The sequence below is a fragment of the Metarhizium album genome (genome assembly GCF_000804445.1).
Source record: "Metarhizium album ARSEF 1941 chromosome Unknown scaffold_26, whole genome shotgun sequence".
NCBI lineage: Eukaryota > Fungi > Ascomycota > Sordariomycetes > Hypocreales > Clavicipitaceae > Metarhizium > Metarhizium album.
In genome coordinates, this window is record NW_024467600.1 from 164,013 (window position 1) to 181,789 (window position 17,777).

The 17,777-nt window shown below is 56.5% G+C and overlaps 3 protein-coding genes across 3 annotated transcripts; all 3 read right to left on the reverse strand.

Moving 5' to 3' along the window:
- Positions 1–1,037: 1,037 nt before the first annotated feature.
- On the reverse strand, positions 1,038–2,063 carry MAM_07016 (uncharacterized protein; the record flags this gene model as incomplete). Its single annotated transcript, XM_040825814.1, has 1 exon — positions 1,038–2,063. The coding sequence occupies one exon, from the start codon at positions 2,061–2,063 to the stop codon at positions 1,038–1,040; it is 1,026 nt and encodes a 341-aa protein (XP_040676197.1).
- Positions 2,064–9,210: 7,147 nt separating this feature from the next.
- MAM_07017 (long chain fatty alcohol oxidase) lies at positions 9,211–11,761 on the reverse strand (the record flags this gene model as incomplete). The annotated part of the gene is made up of 4 exons (XM_040825815.1): positions 9,211–9,834; positions 9,895–10,068; positions 10,184–11,258; positions 11,394–11,761. The coding sequence occupies 4 exons, from the start codon at positions 11,759–11,761 to the stop codon at positions 9,211–9,213; spliced, it is 2,241 nt and encodes a 746-aa protein (XP_040676198.1).
- Positions 11,762–13,523: 1,762 nt separating this feature from the next.
- MAM_07018 (3'5'-cyclic nucleotide phosphodiesterase, catalytic domain protein) lies at positions 13,524–16,494 on the reverse strand (the record flags this gene model as incomplete). The annotated part of the gene is made up of 4 exons (XM_040825816.1): positions 13,524–14,606; positions 14,702–15,294; positions 15,378–16,091; positions 16,323–16,494. The coding sequence occupies 4 exons, from the start codon at positions 16,492–16,494 to the stop codon at positions 13,524–13,526; spliced, it is 2,562 nt and encodes an 853-aa protein (XP_040676199.1).
- Positions 16,495–17,777: the final 1,283 nt, after the last annotated feature.

Genomic DNA, 17,777 nt, shown 5'->3' on the forward strand with positions numbered 1-17,777 from the left:
GAATGAGCAAATTAGGTCTGGAAACCGGTCCAGAGTCTAATTACGCAATCGCTTCCATGTTGACGAGTTGGCGATGTCGTTTCACATCGATGGAAAGGGACATCAAGCCGCATGATGCATCCTTTACATTGACATTCATTGGTTTTCGTCCAACAGTCGTAGGTCGTTCACCATTCCTCATTTCGTAAGGGTAAGAACAAGAAAGAAATACAATGAATAGAAGTATCATGGTGACTTGTATGAGTCGTTTTCAGGGGTATCATCCGTAAAGAGTCTTTGTATAAGCCGCTCTCGAAAAAAAAAAATCACTTGGGCCAAGACCAAAGTGAGAACAAAAGATAGAGTATCGAAATGTCGGGAAATGAATAGTCCAACTAGGGAGTCTTGTCTCGGAGCCAGGCCGAGTATTGCGCATTGCTGCGTATTCCTCTTATCTTAAACCCAAAAAAGGAACCGGAACAGGGATACAGAGAGAGAGAGGAAAAAAGGAAGATTTGAGGGCAAAACAGTGTCCGAGACACGAAGAGACAGTCGCGGAGCGCCTTTCCTGCTGATCAGGGGTCCTGCCGACCTACAAAAACGACCGAGCTAGCGGTGTGAGTGCCAGGCGGCAAGGAGGCTTTCTCGTATCTGGAAAAGGCCGTATTCGAGCAGAAATTCCAAAACCCCGTGCGTGCAGTCGCCATGTCGCCGGTAAAAGGACGGGAGCCACGCCAAGGCCAAAATGCGGAGAAATAAGATGGTAGCAACGTGGGCAAAATGTCAACACCGCTTTGCTGCCCTCTCTCCCCCAGAGTGGGTATTTGTCGAGCTTGCTCAAACTCCATTCCCAATGCAAAAAGAAAAACGCCGATCTCCTAAAATGCCCGTTTCGACAATGGTTGTCTATGTCGCTGTATATCAAAACCTTGCGTGGGGAGTTTTGCTTCTGAAGCACTTCCCTGGTCCCGAGAAACATTGAAGGGACCCAACGACGCAGCGGCCTATGAAGGCGTCGTCACCACTGGGTAATCGTCCCCCGTGACCGGTTGTGGTTGTCACATTATCGTCGCATACTCGTGGTACCGATCCCAACCGAAGCCACCCATGCCAACACTGACGCCGCATTGCGACGAAGCAAGCATGCTGGGCAGAGGCAGAGCTGCGGGCATGGGGGCGGCAATGGGTGGTGAGGTCAAGTAAAGAGCAGCTGCGACGTGGGGTTGAGTAAAAGCCGGAGTGGGTGAGGGCATCTGGAATTCGCTCATAGCCATAGAGGCCCACCTGGGGGCGTTGTTGGGCTCAGCTGATGTCGATGGCACGCCTGGACTGGGCGGCAGGACTCGCCAGGATTCGACGGCAGACAGAGGGCTGGGTATTGTCTGCTGCGACGACCACATGTTGTTGACGGGGGAGCTCGGGAGGAGCGGCGGTTGGCGCACGATGTCGACGACGCGAGGGGGTGGAGGTAGCAAAGGCTTCATCAGTGCGACGAGGCTGTTTCTCACTTCCTCACTCTTGCCGCACAGCAGCTCCCCCGCGCCGTCCTCTTCTAGCCCTTCCAAAGCGCTGACGTGAGTGCGGTAGACAAACTTGTTGACGGCCTGGACAAAGTCTTGGTGGAGCTTTTTGCCCTGTTGCTCCTTTTCTGACCAGTCGTAGGTGTTGGCCTTGGCATCAACGCAGTGAATCTTGTCGTGGTACTCGACCAGGGCGTCGATGGTGGCGCTTGTGAGCTTGAAGGCGACTTCGTTGCGCAGAATCATATCGACGTGGACGATGTAGGCCTCAATGTGAAGCAGTTGGTGACTGAAGAGCGCCTCCAGAGGCTCCTTGGGCATTTCGGCTTCGGGAAGTTTAGACAGCATGACCGAGGCCAGAGTCCAGATTGCGTTGGGTGAAGATAATGTCTCGGTCAGACACCTCTGGTGTTGGGGAACGCTGTTGAGCGGGCGCTTGACTCTGTTGACGCGCTTCAAGGTCAGCGTGAGCCAAGGCTCGACCTTGGACCCCAAGACGACGTTGACGGAAGATGCCCTCGGGGCAAAGGCGGCGGCCGAAGCCGGCAGAAGCTGGACGGGCATTTCCGAAATTTGGGCCGTAATCGTAACGGTTGCCGTGGCTGTGGCTGTGGCTGTGGCTGTGGCTGTGGCCCAGGTCGTCTAATTGTTGCTGGCGGTAAAACGGAGGCGCGGGCCGGGGGCGGCAGGGGCCGGGGGAGGATTGAGGAGGGGTCGAATTTTGACGGCACTCTGCGAGAAGAACAAATTTATAAGAAAAAAAAACAGACAACTAAAAAAAAGGGAAAAAAAAAAGGGACGAGGCAGCAGGGCTGAGCAGGGAGTGCCGTGGAGTATTGGCTTTATGGGTATCGCCTGCTGACGACCGCAGCCAGGAAGAAGAGAAAGGCGGACGAGGGCGTCGTGAGGAGCGAAGAGGGGAGAGGAGGCTGGAGGGCGGCGGAGGCGGGGAATATAACTTGATCAGTTGGGCCTCCGTACGGCGTTCAGGCAAGTAACGTTAGTTGGCGGTGCCACACAACTAACAGGCTGGTGAGTGGCCGGCACCTGGGCCCACTCGAGTGAGCAGGGCCAGGCGGGGGGGCCTCTGCAGCTCTGCAGCTCTGCTGGTCTGCTGGTCTGCTGGCCCAGGTCCCAAGGGCTCCATGCACAGGGGCGCTGGGCTCGGGGCCTGGATGTGCGGCGGCTTTGGCGCAGTTGCAGTTGCCAGCGCCTACGTGCCAGGCAGGTGCCAGGTGCCAGGCGAAAGCCGTCATCCGCGTCAATACCGCCCATGCCCATGCCCAGGCCCAGGCCCAGGGCCCGGGGTCGGATCGGCCTGCATGGCCCGCCTGCCCTTGCCCAAGTACTACGTACCTACTCCGTACTTACGTGCCCCCTGTCCTCGGTGGCCAAGAATAGCTGTCGGGTGGCTGTGGCGCAGCACCCGGTACTAGCAATGGTTACTCCGTAGTACGTAGTTACTTGCTAGCAGCCTGACCGCCACACCGGTCCCCTTCGCGGAGCTTTTTGACGAAAGCTTCAAACGCATGACAATATGATGATGAATGCCGCCTTAATAATGCCGCCGCCTGCCATGCTAGCCTCATCATTTCCCAACCCGGACGCGGCCATCGCCATCGCCGCTTCAGCCAAGGCCTCCAACAGTCGGCTGACCGACCCTCGCCAACTTTGAAACGCCGCCGTCCATCCCATCTACATACAATCCACCTGCCTGGCCCAAGAGGCCGATTTACCTTTCAAAAAAAAAAAAAAAAAAAAAAAAAAAAAAGCACTTGGTGCTACTGCAACCAGCGTACTCCGCACGGTCCCACCATTATGCAGCTGCTTATTCAAGCTACTAAACGGAGTAGTACCTCTACTTCGTACGTCGCCCATCCACTGTCATGCACATGGCCATGGCGGTGCTTCAACTTGAACGCCGCCCGCGCAATCGCCTCCCCCCCGGCGCCTCGCCTCCTCTCGGACCTCTCCACCCGAGAAAACCTTGGCTCGCGCGCCCTCGTGAGGCGTGTGCGTCGCATCACGGGCAAGGCGTGTGTAATGTCTCCTGCCTTGGTCTTGTCTAGCTGAAAGCTGCATCGCAGCGCCACGCATGCCCAAGTGGCCATGGGATGGCTGCCGTGTCGCATCCACAGCCAGCTCCATCACGACAAACACTCTTGCAAGCGAGTCCGAGTCGCACGTCCGCCCGCGCAGTCTCTCGGTGGAGTCCTCTTGGCCCGTTGTTAGACATTGGCAGATCTGCCTCGATCGAATGAGTTGGTGATTCAAGGCCAAGTGAGAGAGAGAGACACACACAGACTGGCTATGGCACCCCCAATGGCGAGAACCACAGCCAGCCACTTGATCCTTCACAGGCGGCGCATCACACAAGAATCATTTCCCTGGGAACATCGCCCTCAAAGAAAGATGTGCAGTCCTCATCCAGCGGCTGCTGCGCATGACGGCGCTTCGTCAAACGTGGCACATGATATGGATGGAGCAAGGCCATGAGACACCTTCCATGATCAAGCGGCCCCGTCCTTGCATCGTCTTCCAACCAAGAAACATACATGCATCATACGTATCACATTCCGTACTCTCCTCCCTACTTGTTTTTTTCTCGTCCTGGCATGGCATAGTCAACGCATTCGCATCGCCGCTCCCGCAGCGCATGCCATGCCCGTGTACGGACTATGGAGAATGATGCCGATGCCGATGCCGATGCCCTTGGGGGAGGGGTTTACTCGTGTTGCACTACTGCTTTTCCTCCTCTCCCAGAACGAAGCTTACGCGGCTTTCGGTCCAGGCTTACTTGGACCAACAACAACAAACCGAGGAGGACAAGCCATGTCCATGCTCTGCAAACCACCCCTTACATACTCGATACTCGTAGGCCCATTCGGGAATTGCGCAGACGGAATGGCCGACTTGGTTACTCTTACTCATGGTGAGGTTGGAGGATGCAAATATACAATACTCCGTATACGTCCCTCCCACCCGTCTCCTGCTCTGCTATACCCACAGCAACATGCACACTTGGACAGAGTGACGCATCTAACAAGGCCTAAATTTCATTGATGTGCGGTTGTAGCAGTCCATACATGGTTCGTATCAGCTCCATATGCGGCCTGGGGCTTGGGCAGAAGACGAGAAGAGGCCGCCGGCTTGCTTCGTTCTGGTTGATTGAAAATTGAAATGTGTCTCAGCCAATACTTGGTATAGCTGTCCGCATACGCGCCGCAACAGCATGAACAGGCGGAAATGAGCCTTGCCTAACGGCCCACAAGATGGATGGAGGAGTGGGCGCCGCTACTGATCGATCTCTGTTCCTTGGCCCGAATTCTGTCTGTCCGGGAGACTGGGAGATTCTGCTTCATATTTGGACACATCGACATATTCTTCGACTTCTTGGCTACTCCCACAGATACTGTGTGCCCTGGGGGCGTGAGCATGACGTGCATGTTGGCGACATATTATTGCACATTTTATACTCCGTATGTATGGTGGTACTCCGTATACAAGTTGGAAATGCGCGCTTCAACTCCCTGCCAACATCAGACGGAGGCGGGGTCAAAGGGCTCCGTCTCCGGCCCTCCCATTTCAGAGTGAATAGTAAAATAAGAGTCGTGAACGCATACTGAAAGATGCGAGTAGTCTTTGGCCACTTGACGGCTAGTGGCTGGACTTTCACGTCCCTGGAAGCTCCTTGAATCGACAGTCAACAACACTGCCGCTCCGACGGCGCATTCGTCGAGACGAAAAGACGCGCCGGACTCCAATGAATTCGTTCCGCGACGTTGTACTCGGCATGTGGTTCGACAATCGCATTCGAGACTCGAACACAGCTTATGCACAGACCCAGGGGAATGGACTGCTCATCGGATGTGCGATAGAAGATTTCAAGAGCCTGTACTACTACTACGCAGTAGCAAGGGGGCGGGGGCGAGCAATAATCATGCTGCTGGGGTTCGTGGACCGTGTTTCCTCTCCCTAGCGGCGGCGGGAGGTGAGGCGTAAAACGTTCAATGGGCGTTTTGTTCGTTGATTGGCTGGATACGTCAAAACCTGGACAAGGCAATCGAGGTGCCAGTGGGGTTGGACCCTGGCCCAAGGCGACGTTCTCGTTGATTGGTCGAGACTCAGCCAACAGGAGCCAATCATACTGCGCTGCGCAGACTTGGACTGGACAGCCTCGAGGCTTTGACGAAGGGGCGGCAGAGCTACCGACGTCCACTAAAACGGAAAACAGGAATGGGCAAAATGTCCGTCGTCAATGTCGCAGATGGTGAGCCGGACGCCGAAGTTGAAGCATCTTCGACTTATCTATTAGCATCGGCAGACACCAGCCGCGCCCTATGACTTCCAAAGCGGTCTCCTCAGTCCCCAAGGGTAACCGCTGGGATGGGAACTTCTGCTCCGCTTCGGCGCTGGCTCGGTGAATACAAACCTGGCTCTTTCGGGATATTGTCAACGTCATCAGTGTGATGAATAAGTAACAAGGGGTTTACTTTACCAATAGCAACCTTTCCTTATTTAGATACGAACTAAATCCGATTCGAACGGACATCTGCTTCTGTGACAGAGATGGTGTCTGTTTGGTTGCGCGTGTGGGAGACTCTGTTGAGAATACGTAGAACCATATCTGTGCATTCGCATGCGAGGTGTCACCGTGCTCATGGCCCGAAACCTCAAGCCTCACGGTCAACATGTGTGCCGGACAGTTCCACCTTTGGCGTGTGCGTCCAAGCTGCGCAGCTCCCAAGGCTCGGGTCGGGTGGGTAATGTAATGGTTCGCGAGAAGACATGCCATCAGCAGTCGAGGTCTTGGGCGGTTTACGTGCATCAAACACGACCATGGGCTTCGGGGTAGGGTGTGGGGAGAAGAGGAAGGAGCGAGAGGGACTGAAGAGAAGTAAGTTACGTATAACGTATAACTGCTCCACCGATCTGCAGCCCCTCCCTCGTGCGGCTGCTGCTCCACCGCAACACATTGACAATGGACCGTTTTCCCATCAGAAAAGTTCTGTCTGTCTGAGTAATGACCGAGTACCGAGTCGCAAGTCGACCAACTATATCAAATGTTTTTATCTTTCCTTCTCGCCAGATCCCCGGAATCCACCCAAGGCCCGAGGACCCGGTGCAGGACGAGAGAGTGTGTTGCCAGTCAGTTAGTTGCTCAAGTGTGGATGGATGGCTTATGCTCGCGCCGAGTTCGTACAGTCTTTCGCAACGCAACTTGTTTCTCTACCATCAAGCCCCTAGATACCTACCTACTGACACAACCCATTTTTCTACCTAGGACCTTGGAGGTATCTGACGTGATGCTGCGTAACCGACGCGCTCCACGACGGGCCACGGCCGAGGAGCCCGCTCAGCAATAATAGGTTTTGTTGTTGACCAAGTCGGCGCTCCTGGAAAATCCCCTCCTCCATATCTGATGCCACGGCCTTTTGGTCGAATCTACCACCTTTGCCAGGCAGATTTCAAGTAAAGGTCGCCTGGTGCTGCAAGTTCACACCATATTCGTCACCGATGACGGACTTGAGGGACGCAATACTCGGCAGAAGCAGGTCGTAATCGAGAATCTGATAAGCTAAACTGCGACAATTCGATTTGCTAGGTTTCCTATCCACGTTGCGCCAGCAAAGGTCACAATCCGTCTGGGGGCAGCGCCCAGTCTGCACGTGTACCATCATTATTGGCCGTGCACTGTTGTCGAGGTCACGCGCCATTGTCCATCTATTACCGCGTCTCTCTCGCTGTACGGAGTAACTCGACCTGGAATTCGGGATCACTCATTGATTGGGGGATTTTGGCAACTACATATTATATCTCTATGCCTCTGGAGGCCACGCCAACTTCCCCACATCTAGCTATTACACCTGGTTGCCGCTGTCGCCTTCACAAACAGGCCGGCCTACGTACAAAGTAGCTGGTTTGCTTTGACAGGCTCCTTGCCCCGGCCCCATTCAACCCTGACCCCCGTCTCTCGGTAATGTGGAGGAGAACAACCACCAGCGCCGTCTGCACACACGTTTTTCTTGTGGCAAGACGGAGCCGCAAAATTTTTAAGATTTATGGCCTGTGTGGACTAGCACATGGTGACGCTGTCGCTTCATTTGCCACGCCGAGGATACCTAGCAAATGCCAGTTGCCATGATGATGGCCAAGTACTCGTCGATTCGAATCTCAAGAGTTCCCACTTCACGTGCGAGGCCCATGACTTACAAGGCTAATGCGAGAGCTCCGCACTCGTACTCCGTACATCCAGAGTAGAGGCACCAGCCACACACTCTGGATCTTGGGCAGGGATCGGCCGGCTTTGACAACGGATGAGCGAGACCGGTAAAACTTGTCGGAGCAAGCTCTTTCCCCCCCTCTTGCATTGGGCTTGGCACATGCTCGCTTCAAGGATCCAGCTTGCTCAGGCACTGAAAATACTTATGCGCAGAAGAAACAGGCCATGCCAGAACGCCGCCACCCGGCCTCGCCAGTTGGTTCACATCTAGGGAAAAATGTCAAGTCGAAACGCCCAAAAGGGCGCCTCCTGGAATTCCTGCCTGCCATGTTTTTTTCTTGTGCTGAGCAATTCTTTCCTCTGAAGAACCAAGCCCTTTCAGATATTATATGTCAAGAGCTGCTTGAAGCATTAGAGACGCTGACGTTCCCAAGTTTTACACCGACAAGTCAGTCGGACAAGCCGCTGCAGAGCGGCGTGGCTGTGTGCTTGCGCAGTACTCCATACCACCCGAGAATAGAAACATCAGACAGACAGACAGACCAGTTAGTACTACCGAGTACCAGTTGCCAGCACCGTCTCCGTGCTCCAAAGCCGCGTCAACGTTGCAATCCGGAGGGACACACGCTGGTCCCGAGGCACAGAGAAGGAGGCCATCGAGACGGAGCCCCAGTCTGTCGGTAACTCGAGCCAGCAACTAGTCCATGTCGTAGTTGATTACAGAGCACCACTGCTTGCAAGGGGACGACGACGTGCAATGTGGGATCTTGTCTCACTTGACTTTTACGTTCTTGCCAAGCACCCGGCCACGTCATCCGCCGCTGGTGGCCGTGGTTCGGGGATCCTGGCGACAAGATCCGGGAAACCACTGCCAGGCGGATATGACATCAATTGATGGCTCGAGACCAAGAGTCCTGGACATCTGCTGCGACGGCGACCTACATGTGCCCGGTCACGCGCGCCGCCAAGAGAAATGACACAAATTCTCGACTGCTTTCCCTACAATTCTTGTCCAGTCACACCGTTGACTCCCCGGCTACTGACGCGAATTGCACACAACACAATCCTCTCGCAATTTGGACCATGAGAAAAAAAACCGAACATGGTAACGAGTACCTGTGAATTCTCGGTCTTTCCGTGGGCGTTCTGGTATCTGACATGTCGCCTTGAATTCGAGGGCTAGCAGTCAAGGTTCCAGAGGTTACATTACATTCATTGCCTTGACTATTTGCTACAAAATATTCCGAGTAAAGTATCACACCTGACATGACAGTTCAACCGCCCAGCTCCCAGTTTCGTCAACATGGTCACTGCTCCTCCTGCTCCTGCTCATCGCCCCGCGATACTGAATTTCGTCCTGCTGCCATGATGACTTGTCGACGCGAGAGCGCGACCAGTTGTCAGGCAACGACAGGCCTTGGCCCGAAGCCCTTGCAGGGCGCCATTCACGCTTCGCCCAACTTCAAATATTCAAAACTCCGTTGAACGCTACCTCTGAGCCAATTCACTGGCGATGCCCCGTGAAATCCAGTCGGCCAAGGCCATGGCCGTGATCATGGGGTTGACGCCACTGGCACTGGGGAAGATGCTCGCGTCGGCAACATACAAGTTGTTGGTGCCCCATACCTTGCCCTTCATGTCCACGACGCCAGTGTCCTCGCCGGCGCTCATGCGACACGAGCCCATCTGGTGCGCCGACATCCACGTGACAGTAGGGCCCTTGTTGTCGGCCACGCGCAGCTTCTGGATCCAGGCGGCAAACTCGGGGTCGGTGAACTCGGGGTCCTTGCCGGCTTGGTGCTCGGCCTGTCGCTTGCCCCCGTCGCTGGGCACAAACGGCTCCAGGTGCGGGAGGTGAGGCCTGATCTCGGTCGCCCCCGTGACGTAGCAGATCTTGGCCAGGGCGACGACACCCTCGATGGTGTGCTCGCGATCAAAGTCGGAGGGGTCGTACTGGACGCGTGGCGTGCCGTTTCTCGGGTCGGGGTACACGCGGCCGGTGTCGCGGTCCCGAGTCAGTGCGATGAAGGTGCCAATGTGCCGATACTTGATGGCGAGCAGTTTGGCGTCGACGCCGTCTCGCCACGCCTGCACGGTGAATGTTGCGAATGGCTACGAGGCGCCAGAGTCAGCATTGATCCCCGGCTCGGCCAGTGCAGTGCGTGGACTTACAATGTTGCAGGTGGGTTCCAGCTTGACGCCGTGGCCCTTGCCGTCGAGGTTTTCAAACTCGTCGACGTAGGATGTGATGATGCCCCCCTCCCACGACGCCATGTCCCGAGTGCCAAAGACGCCGGACACAAAGTTGACCGGGTGCAGGTGAAGGTGCTTTCCGACGTTGGGGTTCTGCGGCGCGGTTCGAGACGGCAACCTGTCAGCGGCCAATTCACGTATGCACAAGAGAAGCAGGCCCTTCGGTCCAGAAGGTTGCTCTGGCTCCAAGGCCGCCAGTCCGACTCACCTTGATGCCGCTCTTTTTCAGAATGACCGGACTCCACAAGGAGCCGCCAGAGACGACGACCTTGTCGGCCTTGATGAGGACGCGCCGCTGGGTCCGCGTGTCCTCGCGCGCGTGGAGACCGCCGTTGTCGTCTCTGCCGGTCCACGTGCCCTCGACGCCGACGGCGGTGACGCCGTCGTCGGCAAAAACGACCCTGTCTACGGCGAAGCCCTCCATGAACTGGGCGCCAGCTTCACCCGCGGCCGGGAGCCAAGACACCGAGGGGCCCTTCTTCTCTGCCGAGCCGCAGCCCAGGTGACACTGGCCGCAGTAGTGCTCCTTGCCGGCGGTGTTCTGCTCCACGACTCCGCCCCTCCAGCCGAGCTTCCGGGTGCCGTCCAGCAGAGCCTGGTTCCGCGGGTTCTGGCGTATGCCGTCCTTGCTGGCGCCGACAAAGTCCCAGACCCGGTCCATGCTGTCGTCAAAGTCGCTCGACGTGAACAGCGGCAGGCCGGCCGCGGCCCACTCCTCGCGCACGTAGTCCTGCAGGCGGAAGCACACGCTCCAGTTGACGGTGCCGCCGCCGCCCCAGCTGCCGCCGCACACGATGCCCATGCTCGACGAGTCGCTGAAGGAGACGCCGCCCGCGTCGTAGAGGTAGTGGGCGCCGGGGGCCTGCGCCATGGGCAGCTGAGAGGGCGGGAAGTAGTAGCCCTTGTCGACGACGAGGACCTTGTGGCCGGCCTCGGCGATGTTCTTGGCCGAGACGGCCCCTCCGCAGCCGGATCCGACAATGACCACGTCGGTGGTGATCTCGTGCACGCCCGCGCCGGCAGGCACCTGCACGAAGTGGTAGTCGTATCCCTCGACGGGCTTCCAGTCCCGCGGGACGTCCGAGTAGCCCGAAATCTCGTTGAAGTAGGGGCTGTGGACGGAGTTTGCCCTCTGAGCAATCTGCACGAGGGACTTGGCCAGCATGCGCAACGGCGCGAGGCGCGACGCGGCCCACGACTTGAGGATGGCCTGCCGAACGCTCGTCGGCTGCTGCGTGACGGGGGCCCAGTAACCGGTCAGAAGCAGGCTGCCGGCGTGGCCGCTGTCGTGGGAGGACGAGATGCGGGTTAGCAAGACGGCACGGCACGTAAATGCAAGCGTAGCGCAGCCATGGGGGTCTACTTGTCCCGTTTTCCCGCCGGGGGATGGACTGGACTGGACTGGACTTGGGACTTACCCGAGGAGATCCAGGATCTTGGCCAGCTTGGCCCTCTGGGGAGCACTGGCGAGCGACCGCACGCAGTCTTCGCGGAACTTGGCATCCTGGGAGGGGCGAAACTCGAGATACTCCTTGATCTTGCTCCGGGAAGGGGGATTCGACAGGGCGGCAACGGAGTCGTCGATGAGGGACTCGAACTGACTGTCGGACAGGAGAATGCTGGCGGACTTGTCTGCGACACGCGACGAGGTGGTCGAGGTGATGGAGGGCAAGGCGCCGTCGAGAAGAGCATACAGAGTTTCCCAGTGAGCATCCGTCATAAAGTCCTTGGCTGGTGCGTCGGGCATTGGGGTGGGCTTTGGAGCCCCAACATCGACGATGTCCATGGTGTCGAGCTGAAGGGCGAACAAACAAGGACGGAAGGGAGGTGTTTGTTCTGCGTTCTGCGCTCTGCGTTCTGCGTTTCGGAGTTCGGACTCGGGGCGTCGGGGAGTCGGGAGTCGGGAGTCGGGGAGAGGTGCCGACCGCCAAGGGACCCCGGAGCGAGGGGGAAACAGTGGGGCCAGCGTGGAGCTTCGACCTCGAGCGATTGATTGTCTGTCCACGGTTTTGTTGAACGCTCGACGAAACGACAACTCTCGGAGAGCCAGGTGAAGGGTCCGGCAGACCGGAAGCGCCGCGCCAATAGAGGCCACGAAAGGCAAAAAATGGACAAGAGATTCCAAAATTCGGTCTCTTGTACGGTACGGAGTACGGGGCTCGGTCTGGTGGTGCGGTCTGCGGAGCAACTCTGCAATCCGCCTGGCCTTGACCGGCCGGTACGCAACCCTGCCAACCAATGCGAAGCCAGGACAGCAACCCCCGGACTTCCGCACGTTCCCCGCCTCCCATTTGCCACAAGTACACCAAGGCAAGCTAAGCACTAGCTTCGGCAGGAATTCTCCAACTTAAAAGCAGGTTCCTACTTGAGAACTTGAGTACTAGCAGATCGTTGCGGAGAGCAGTCGGCTTACCAGCCCGCAAGTGGGTATCGAGTTGATTCGTGTCTGTTGTTACCTTCCCATTTACTGCCCACCTGCCCAGGTACTTCAAGGCACTCAAGGTACCCAGGACTAAAAAGGCCAACATTGACCCCTTCAACGTTGCCTGGTGGCGACAGTAAAAAACATCCACATGCCATGTGGATTTTTGCGCCCTCTCTATCTAACCTAGCTCCCCGGCATTCAACAATACCGCCCACCACCAGACACCATTTAGACGTGCTCTCCCTCTGCATCACATGCCTCGTGACGTCCACGACGGTCCATAGACCCCTCCCCTTTCTCCGTACCCTGCCTGTATCAAGCCTCTTCCCAAGACCAACCAACCCATGTGAAAAAAAAGCCTATACATTAACGCCACGTTCAAAGTCTCTGTTCCTCTCCCCCACCCACCCAAAGAAGATAAAAACAGGAGAGGTGAAGAAAAGAAAAATGTACAGCTTCCATCATCTCCTTCACCCATCGTGGGGTGATGCCAACACAGAGAATGAGTCATGGTACAAACAAGCGAACAAGCAAGCCCCTCCTCCCCTCTCCTCTACTCACTTGATGATTAAAAAAAAAAAAAAAAAAAAAAAGTGATGGAGAAGAGAAAAGAAAAGAAAAGACAGGGGAAAAAAAGGGGTTGGGGTTGGGGTTCAGGGCCTCTAATCATGGTAGTCAAAGACCTAACAAGAAAAAAAAAGCCAGATGGAGAAAATCCCATGTACGCAGCAATCAAAGCAAACTCTGGCATGCATGGCCCTACCATCATCGTGGTATCCCGCCATGTTCATATTACTCGTCCTGGCCATCAAAGCCCGACATCTCGTCCCATCTCCAAGAAAGACAGACAAGATGATGCCTGATCTGTATATAATATACACTTCGTCCGAGGTTGAAGGAATTGTCGCAATCATGCCGAGTGGTTTGGTGGACTCTGAATGCACTGCGGCCCAACAACCTTCAACATCCTCCATCCTTTCTACTTTTTTCGTGCAAAAAGTGCTTCCTTGACTGAGCCGCGGCGTGCTGTGTCTAGTCGCATCACTGTATCGGCTCTTCTGTTGTCCTCTGTTTGGCTGCAAGAGCCCATTACCAAGATCTCTCGTCTCGACCCATGCACGTATCAAGTTGTTGCGTCCGAGGCTGGAAGGGGAGGGCTTGATGCCTTACTTCTCCTGAAAAAAGGAAAGTCCTTCATCCTAAACCGACTTGATTTCTTCCTCAGAGACTTTCCTTCTGCCTTGACGATACTGCCACCGTGACTTGACTCGTCACCTCCTGCTCCTGTATCACGGAGGACCGTGCCGGGCGACCCATGGCTCGAGGTACTCGGCGGTGACACGTTCAAGCCGGTAGCGCTTAGTGTCCGCTCCACGGACTCGTTACTTACGATACTAGTACCCTGCGTGCTTGGAGAGAGCGCCAGCTTTCCGGTCGTGGCAGTTGTGGCCTGTGAGTGCCAATCTCCGGCGGTGGCACCAGAAGCGCTGCCCTCGGTGGTTTCGCTGCATCGCTGTCTTGAAGTTTTGCTCTCTGTAGTGCCGCTGTCACCCCGTGACCGGCAGTTGAAAGGGTCACTTTCAGCTAGCTCTCGCACCGCGTCGAAAGTGAATGCAGTCCCGTTGAGATCCTGGCGCGGAGCCGCGGTACCACAAGGAGGGATTTTGACAGCACTATCAGCCGGCTCCTCGGTCACGGTTGGTGCCTGCTCTTCGACTCTGTCGGCAACGTCGGCCACGACCCGCGGTGCATCCCCGTCCACCTCCGTTGCTCCATCTGTCAAATTCTTGACCGGCTCGGTACTGGCAACAGCTTGCGCCTGACCCTCTGGCTTGTCGCTCTCGCCAATCAAACTTCTAGTTCTGGGCGAAAAGGCACCCTCTCGGATGCCGCGTCTTAGCCTCAGTTCATCGGGGGACTGCCTTGCCCTTTCTTGTTGCACCTTTTGTTCGAAGAGTCTCTTATTAACTTCGAGCTCAACCACCGTGTAACGCATGGCTGGCATGATGTCTGCGACTCCTTGAAATAATGGCATAGCAAACATGTTCATAAACCCAAGCTGTGCGTTAGACAAGGAGAGTATATCCTTCTTGGGCTGCGCCATGAGCGACGACTTGATATCCAACTCATCCTCCATAGAGGCTTGCCTTGAGAACTCTTCGGAGAGTATGTGCATCCACTTCAGGGCGGTGTCATGATGTCGAGCCTGTGACGAGATCAATCAGCCCCCTGGTGACAAGAAATGCGCGCACGGCGGAGTGGCCAAGAGCTGAGAACCAAACAAGAACAAGAATCACTTACCACATTGCTGATGTCGGCACATTTGATCAGCAGGGAGCATGCGAGTGCCTTGGAATCCTCAAGCTGACGGCCGTTCCAGCCGTCGGTGCTGTTGTTGTCCTGCACTCTTTCCTGTACATCACCAAGTTTCTTCATGTAGTCGAAGTGAAGGCCCATGTCCGTTGCGAGAATCGAGCTAATCATGAGACTGCGCATCTTCCTGTCTTCAAAGGCCGATGGCCAGTACCGGCGGAGGATCTGGGAGTAGGCAGCACAGTGGAATGACTCCAAAACCGACCTGTCGTTGTACAGTTGTGCCAGGGGTGCGTTCAACGTGGCCAAAAAGCCATTGTTGACACCGGGATGGCCTACATCGTGACCGATGGCAGTAACGAGAAGCGTGAGCGCTTCAAAAGGACCCAAAAGTGCTGCAATGGGTGATTTTTCCGCAACAGTGTCTTGTTGGCGCCCCAGTGGATATGGTGCGAGGGCTCCAATGTGGACAAGAAAGTTGAAGGTGGCTTGGAGGACATCCACGACGTGTCGGAAGTTGTGATACGGGACAAAGCTGTTGTAGGCAGCACGGCAGGCGACGAGATAGCTAATAAGTTGGTCTGCCACGTCAAGGTGAATTAGTACGGATCAGTGTCCTATTCTGACTCGAAGGGGGTTTCCAGAGCATGAAGATGGCTCGTACCTGCCGGTATCCGCCATGGCTCCAATTCTGGTTCGGCCAAAGCGTGTTTAAATATGATGAGTGCGGCAACCAGCAACTCGTCATCGGAGAAGGAGTGAGCGCAGAAGTGCCACCGGCCCACGGCGTCGGCGATTTCGACTTGACGGGTGGAAGATACCGCAATATGGGCCCCGGCAAGTTGTCCGTCGTTGCTGTCGAGGCGACATATGCCGTTCATGAGCCCGGATACCATGGCCTCACGCAGGTATGCGAATGGCTTTTGTTCATTGACGCCGACCCAAGATCGCTTTCGACCCTTGGCGACCGCCATCAATGCTTGCTGCTCCTTGGCGGCGTCCCTGTGTGCTTTGTAGGCACAGATCTCGAGGGTGGTGGTGCATTTTGGGCTGAGCGGGCTTATCAGGACGTCGACGGCGCCCAGATCCAGGCACGTTCTCATTAGCTGGCGATTCGCAGCCAGAGTGGCTTGAGGAACTGGTGCTGCTTCCGAAGCACCGTCAGTCATTTGGTGGCCACCGTTGGGCACAGTTGTTTCGGGGTGGCTGATGACGGCCACGGGGACGACAAGTTTTGAGATGTTGCGGAGGTGAGCCTCGGTAATGATCTTTTGCAACAAGCCCAGCCCGTACAGCTCTTCATTGGGCGTGTGGATTTCAGAGGCCTGAGCCACAAGGGGAGGGGTGGAAGGAGATGACCCGGAAAGAGCACGCTGGTCTTGTATTTGGTCATTAAATGGTGTATCCAACAGCACCAGCGTTGGGATTATGTCGGACATGGACCCGTCTTGGAGTTGGAACAGGGTCGACAAACAGGCCGCACCTGTCCCGCATACATGAACTGGAGGATCGGATTAGCATACGCTGGGCGCCGTCAGACGGAAAAAAAAAGGGACGCGCGAAGCATGGAGGGTAGTCGTTGGTGTCACGAATTGAAAGCAGGACGTACCGTCGCCGAAGGTGTCAAGCAATGGCTGCACAAGCTCTCGGGCGTGGTCGCGATTCCAGCCGAGCTGAGCATTCTCGTTGGCTGCATTGTTTGTATCCGGTGCAGCACCTAGCAGTCTATCCTCGCCAACAAGGCGATTCACATAGATGACGTTGCATGAAAGGCGGTCCATTGCGGCATCGGGAGGCTACCAGTCTCGCGACCGGAGCACGTTGCCCACAAAGGCAGGTAGAAATTGTGTCAAGCGACAGGCGGCAGGCTGGTCACAACTTCGAACCCGTCTTGCGGGAGGTACGACAAGTAACAGTGTAATTCGAGACAGCGGCGTCGTACGTCGGATTGATGGCCAGCTGTCAGCAGGATGGCGGGGACGAGAACCAGAGACTGAGTGAATCGTGCGGCCGTCGTCGTCGTCGTCGTCGGGCAACGGTGTCGACCATGCAGGGCGGCAGTGGACGCGGATTGTCGATTTGCGGACGGAGGCTGCAGAAACGTAAATTGGATGCCGGGCCGGGACGCAAAAGAATTATCACGGGAGGGCTGTGAGAGGGTCGGCTGGCGAAAAGCAAGGTCGAATTGGGTCGAGTGGGAGAGCTGTTGCCAGCAGCAGGATCTGATTCCAATGCCTCCGAAGAGCAGTCTCTACCGGCAAAATTGCGCCCGGTGGCGAGGAAGTCGCGCGACAGAGTGGCACCTGGGATGGTGGCTTGTGGTCGACGGAGGAGGGGGGGGGTAATTAAAGAGCCGGCGAAAGGAGCGATGCGGGATCAACAAATGGAAGCCGGGGAGGGAGGATGGAGAATGGAAAATGACGACTGGGACCGGGGCGGGTGCGTGAGCGAGAGGGAGAGGGGGAGGGGGGGAGAGAGCGCGCGCGCGCGACTGAGTGAGTGGGTGAGTGAGGGAGTGATGTGAGAGAGTGAGTGAGTCGCAACTCTGCGGCGAGAAGCTGGTGGTGTCGAGGTGGTGTCGGAGGTGTCGACTCGTCGGGTGTCGCACGTGGAGGGCGAGGGTGGTGTTTGCGAGGCAGCTCGCTGTGGAGGCCACTTTGCAGGCCGTTTCGGAGGGAGGCTGCTGTGGAGGCCACTCTGGAGGAGGCCACCACAGCGGTACTCGTGGCTCGTGGCTCGTGGCTCGTGGCTCGTGGCCCAACCATCGACCCTCGGGAGCCCAAGTGCGCGGGCTGCAACAGCTGCACAGGCCCCACAACTCGAAGTCTAGAAGGGCGAGCGAAGGACGGCGGCGGGCCTCGGGTGGGCGCCCAAGGGCAGGTGGGTTCAATGTTGAGTGTGAGGGTGCACGCGGTGGATAACCGGCAGGTTGGACGGCGACCAGTCGACCGTTTCCGGGGAGCGTTCGACCCGCGGCCATTTTCGTCCCAGGCCAACAGGGAACATTTAAATTCCAGAAGCATGGAGCCGGCCAGACAATGGCGAATCGTAACAATAGCACCGA